The sequence below is a fragment of the Nicotiana attenuata genome, chromosome 10, assembly GCF_001879085.1.
Source record: "Nicotiana attenuata strain UT chromosome 10, NIATTr2, whole genome shotgun sequence".
Lineage (NCBI taxonomy): Eukaryota > Viridiplantae > Streptophyta > Magnoliopsida > Solanales > Solanaceae > Nicotiana > Nicotiana attenuata.
The window spans coordinates 48052788-48058481 of NC_031998.1; the positions used below are offsets into that span (position 1 = coordinate 48052788).

The 5694-nt window shown below is 36.1% G+C and overlaps 1 protein-coding gene across 2 annotated transcripts; it reads right to left on the bottom strand.

Moving 5' to 3' along the window:
• LOC109233470 (transcription factor bHLH130) lies at positions 2336 to 5428 on the bottom strand. Of its 2 annotated transcripts, XM_019399356.1 has the most exons (7): positions 4669 to 4750; positions 3910 to 4155; positions 3472 to 3788; positions 3217 to 3387; positions 2976 to 3041; positions 2825 to 2893; positions 2336 to 2738 (listed from the first exon to the last, which is right to left on the bottom strand). In XM_019399356.1, the coding sequence occupies exons 2-7, from the start codon at positions 3920 to 3922 to the stop codon at positions 2682 to 2684; spliced, it is 693 nt and encodes a 230-aa protein (XP_019254901.1). In that variant the 5' UTR covers positions 3923 to 4155; positions 4669 to 4750; the 3' UTR covers positions 2336 to 2681. The 2 variants fall into 2 exon arrangements, with proteins under 2 accessions (XP_019254901.1, XP_019254900.1); XM_019399355.1 differs by lacking the exon at positions 3910 to 4155 and having other exon boundaries at positions 4669 to 5428.

Consider the following 5694-nt stretch of genomic DNA (forward strand, 5'->3'; position numbering starts at 1 on the left):
GGGGGGGGGGGGGGGGGGGGTCGGAGAGAGAACATTAAAAATGTCATCCATGTCCCCTTCCCAAACCCCTAAGAAAAAGGGAAAAAAGAATGTAAATGACTTCACTCTTTGAATGTGGATGTATTATCCACATGAACAACCCAGAATACTGACTTAGTTTAATCCTACTTCGAGGGAATAATGATAAGCAAAAAAATCCTTTACTCGAAAGTCATTGCTGATCTGATCTTTTTTTCCTGGGCATGGGCGAGACAAAGTCTTCTTACTCTCAAGGAAAATAAATCCCGACTTCAAAAGGGACGTTTCTTTTGATAAATAAATGAAAATTTTATCTTATCAATTTTTGACAATGTCATTTTCCTACGTGCTTTCACACAGGAAGGATCCAATAGAAGGCCTAGTTCTACTCTGCTATAGTTTGCTGCTCTAGCAAATCTGCTTTTCTTTTTTGCCCACATAATTCTTTATCCTCTCCCAGTACAACTTCTTGTTTATGCTTTTTAATTAAAACCCTATATATGGATCCCAACTTGTATATGAAAAGGAGCTAGAGCTAATATCAATTTGTTCTGTATAAGACACATAGTCGTTGTTCGAGTGGTGACAAAAATATTAGGTAATTTCTTTCCATCTATCTAAGCTTTGATGGATAAAGTTACTTGATAATTGTTTATGGTAGAAAATAGCAGGTATCCTGTAAAATTAATCGGGGTGCACGCAACCTGACCCAGACACCATAATTATTTAAAAAAAAATACATATTTAGTCGTTAATTAAGTTTTTCCATGCCTTATTCCTAAGTTTCATCAGGTCATATTAATTCTCTTAGGCAAGCAGCACTACATGGTCCGAATGAGGTCCACTTGAATTTCCTTTGCCGAAAACTATATTGTACAAATAGGGTATAAAGGAAGCTTAGTGCAACGCTAAAGGTGGCTCAAGATTTACTTGACGTCAAAAGTTTGAATTCTTGCTTTCTTTCCTCTCAAGTAGTGGTGGCAGAATGATTTAAAGAAAGCAATTAACCACCCGTATTATCCACTAAAAAACGGAGTGGATAATGAACTTTTTAAAAATGGTTCAAATATGGATAAGAATGATATTATCCATTTAGAAGATGGATAACCATAACTAATGGGTTTAACTTTTACATTTGTAAAGCCTCAAATTGGGGTTCATCAAGTTTGGGAGACTAGGAATTCTTCCAGAAGTAATCATATTCAAGAAGTCATGGATAATATGATTACCCATATTATCCGCCGGTTAATCTATTTTTTATCGTATTAAATATGGATCGGGTCGGATAATTTATTATTATTTTTATTACCCGTTTTCGTTCCGAACCATATCCGACCCGACCCGCTTCCTAGTATCTAAGTGCTGTAATTGTTAGAATACATTCACGTGTCGTCATTCATTACAGCACCTCACACACTAGTCAGTGCTGTGGGGTTGTCATGGGCTGTCCTGTATCTTTGCACTTTTGTTGTCACATTTCCACCTCAGTACTGTCACTGATATGGGTATAAGCATTCCCAAGGCAATCCCAACTAACCAATTCAATGCAATGAAATAATATCAACCCTTTTTTTCTAATTGGACAATAAAAAGGCATAGCAGTAAGCAGAGATGCTTCTTGAAATTTTGTGTTCCTTCAAATAATAGAATAGGAATCAGATAAGGTTCCTCTAGGCAGTTAAAGATTTAAGTCATATAGGCTTTTAATATATAGATACGTTTGACTTCCACCAATAACAACCTCAGCCATCCACATCTTGGTTGGTCTATAAATGGAAAGTATAATGGATCTAACAGCTCATGTATGAGATCAAGTGGGAAAAAAGAAGCATTGACTTTTATCCTAATCCACACTTCTTTATTAAGCAAAAGAAAAGTAGTACTCCCTCTGTTTCAGTTTTTGTGAACATATTTCCTTTTTGTCCGTTCTAAAAAGAATAAACCATTTCTAAATTTAGTAACAACTTAGCTTAAATTTACAATTCTACCCTTAATGAGAAGCTTTTATAATCACACAAATACTTTGGGGCCCTTTTTGACTTGTTTAGGACCACAAATTCCAAAAGTCTTTATTAATTTTTTTAACTCTGTGCTCAGTCAAACATGTTCACATAAATTGGAACGGAGGGAGTATGTGCTATGTATAGTGACAGTTTAAAATTTTTTGCACTGTTATGTTAAGTAGATCTATAACAACATATTTACTATCAATGTTGATATGATAACATGAAAAGTAGAGTAATAACCTGCTATTACGTGTTGAATTGCTAATAATGTAAAAGTTCTTTATATTGTCGGTGTGCATTACTTAAACTCGAAGCGAAAAGGGAATGCATATACCAAGGAACACATAATCTTATTCTTGCATGTCCTATGCAACCAATGTACACTTTTCCACTAATTATGTTGTTTGAACTTTGAAACATTGTTAGTTTATAGCATCTACCATCTGCAAAAACGACAGCCGAAGATCCTTGTGGTCCGGCCCTTCCCCAGACCCCGCGCATAGCCGGAGCTTAGTGCACCAGGCTGCCCTTTTATGTGTTATTTCTTGTTCTTTTCCTGAACTTCCTAACCTATACCCTTTTGAAAAGAAACTCCATTCATGTATACTCCTCTTCTACTCTTCTCCATTGTGCATAAGCAAATCAGACCCTTTGGTTTTACAATGGCTTCTGCATTGCTGAGCATTTGCAGTTCGCCCGATGATCAGTGAGTGTCTGAAAAACATGACATAAATGTGTGAGAAGTTTCAAGGGATAGAATTGATTAAGCCAGATTTTGGATTTATGCTTCCAAATTGTACCTTGTACTGTTTTTGGAGGTCTTTAATGTACTCAACAGCCAAATCTAACATGTCTGCTGTGTTTGTTTGCTGCCAACATGAATTATACATAAATAAGACTCCACCAAAACAACAAAAGAAAAATTGCTGAAAATAGGTATGGAAAATCTACCTTGTCCATGTTGGGAACAAGCTCCTGTAGCTTCCTCATTCTTTCACTTATTCGGGTTCTTCTCACCTGAAATACCATTATATATATTTTTATCTCCACCAAAATACTTCTTCATTCAAAATTGAACTTTAAACATAGACTGACTTGTTGGGAAATTTCAGAGATTTTGACAACAATGAACATAAGAATTAGATAGGGCATAAACATATATGTACAACTATGTATGTTGTTTATGTCCTACCCTTTCTGCAATGCTCCTAGGATGAGTAGCACAGCCGCGTTTGGCGCGGATCTTACAGGGAATAGTGTCTTGGAAATGCAATAACTTCTCAATAGCTGCAATTTCAGCTGGTGTCTTTGGTAAACTTAGGTGGTGTGACAAAATTGGAGGCCTATTTCCAACTTCTTCAATCTGGTTACAACCAAGATTGCCATTTCAAATTCCACATAACATAACAAATGATTTCAAATTATACCCCACATTCTATTTTCATACCTGATCAGCATTAGCAAATAGCTTCCCTTCATTATCTAGTTGAGGGGAATCATTCCAAGAGGTAAAAGGGAATCCCATATTGCAGAATTGAGCTTCTGAGTTGCCATCTCTACACTTGTCGTCATCAGGGACAGTTGTTATGCTGCTCTCGTTATCGACCTCTAAGATTCGAGACAACATTCCTAATGATGAAGGTGCCCCTGATGGTAAACTACTAAAATGACCTTTCAACCTGCTTGAAGATGGACTTGAATCTACAGTGCCACCATTTGCCATTCTGTAACCTCCACCACCACCGCCTTTCAACGTGCCATAGCCTGTGAAATTGCCATTAAACATTAAGTAGCTAACAACTGAAACTTCTTATTAGTGAACACTACAAGAGTGTCAAGAATGCAGAAGCCAACACAATTAGGGAAAGAAGGTGGCGAAAAGCACCTGAAACTCCCATTTCATACTAGAGGTGGATGTAGGACAGGCTCTGTGGATTCAACTGAACATACTGTTTTAGCTCGATCTATGTATATATAAAAAAGGGCAGCCCAGTGCACTAAGCTCCCGCTATGCGCGGTTCCGGGGAAGGGCCGGACCGCAAGGGTCTATTGTACGCAGACTTACCTTACATTTCTGCAATAGGCTGTTTCCACGGCTCGAACCCGTGATCTCCTGGTCACACAGCTCGATCTATGTATATATTGACAAAAAAAATTTAAAATGTGTACATATAATATGATCACACTCATTGAACCCACGACTCCACATCCTGGTTTCCCCTTGATTTAAACTTACCCACGACTCTACATCCTGCTATCATCTACTCCAATTTGGAACAGAAACTAAATCAGGGCAAACCAGAGACATCAACATAAATATAGTCTTCTGACATAGTTTCATCTGCTTAATCTTTTAGCAACTGCTAGAAACTCTAAATCCATCAATACTTTGTTAAAAACATAAATTGAAAATATATATAACATGTTGTACAACAATTACGCCTCAATCCCAAACAAGTTGGGGTCGGCTGGCTATACGAATCCTCACTTGTTCACTTGTATATAAACTTAGAACTATTATTAAATGCACCCCTTTACCTACTTTCAAAAAAATAAAATATTGCCCACAAATCTAGAGTACTTTCCTAAAGAAGAAAGATGAAGAATGAATGCATGAACAACAAGAATATGAAACAGTAGATACCAATTTGAGAATTGAGGTGAGAGAATAAGCCAGCTGGAGAACTATTTTGCCTCATAAGATTTGATGCCAACTTGTTTTGCCTCTCATGATTATTTCCCAATGAGCCCATCACCCTGTACCCACCACCATCCATTGACCCCACATTAGCACTAGTATTTTGCCTTGGATATTGAGGTGGCAACTGTGAATTCTGAGACACCAATTGGTTATTTAAACCAGCAAGATCGAACCCTTTATTCTCACTGCCAAAATTTTCAATCTTTATTACTCCATCTGTGAAATTCTCAAACAAAGAACTTGGAGCTGAACGAAACCTTAACAAACCAGAATTCATGTTCTGGTTTTTATCAAACTCTGAATCCATTAATAGCTCTCTGTTTTTTTTTTTTTTTTTTTGCAAATAACACTTCTTTATGTGTGGAGTTTGCAGAATATATAGAACTAGAATTAGAAGATAAACACTAGGGAGTTAGTACCATACATTTCTTCTACAGAAAAGTTATAATCTTTGTCTGAATATCAGCTTGTTTGTTAAGCAGTATGGAGATAGAAATCTTCAACAACAAGCAAGAAAGAATAGTCTGTTAAGATTTTTTCTTTTTTACTTTTCAGAGAAGAAGCTTTTAGATCTCTTAGCTACTGTTTTTTCATGAAAGAAGAGTAGCAAATCATAGAAAGAGGTGATGGATATTTTCTTTTTAGTTTTTTTTTTGTGGTAAATAAGTGGAAACCCTGAGGTCAATATAGGATAATTAGAAAATGCAAGAAATAGAATGACCTTTTAACTTTTCGGTATTCCAATGTATCGTCCCGACCAATTTAAATTTATGTTGAGTAAATTTATTAAAAGGTAAAACGCTTTCTTTTAAGAACCTTTTTTATTCTCGGTCACAAACAAAAAATCTCTTATTAAAAGTGAAGGAATTTCTATCATCACACTATATTTCGGTGCGTTTACCCTAAAATTCGAGTAATAATTAAACTTGTTTTGTGATCTTGAAGATATATGATTTAGTCCAATACTAA

Bases quoted from the DNA above. Each gene is read 5' to 3' on its own strand.
- LOC109233470 (XM_019399355.1), bottom strand. From the start codon at position 5,032: ATGGATTCAGAGTTTGATAAAAACCAGAACATGAATTCTGGTTTGTTA. The intron at 3,042-3,216 runs GTAGGACATAAA...ATGGTATTTCAG, and splicing joins CTAGGAGCATTGCAGAAAGG to GTGAGAAGAACCCGAATAAG. The intron at 2,894-2,975 runs GTAGATTTTCCA...TCATGTTGGCAG, and splicing joins TTGTTCCCAACATGGACAAG to CAAACAAACACAGCAGACAT.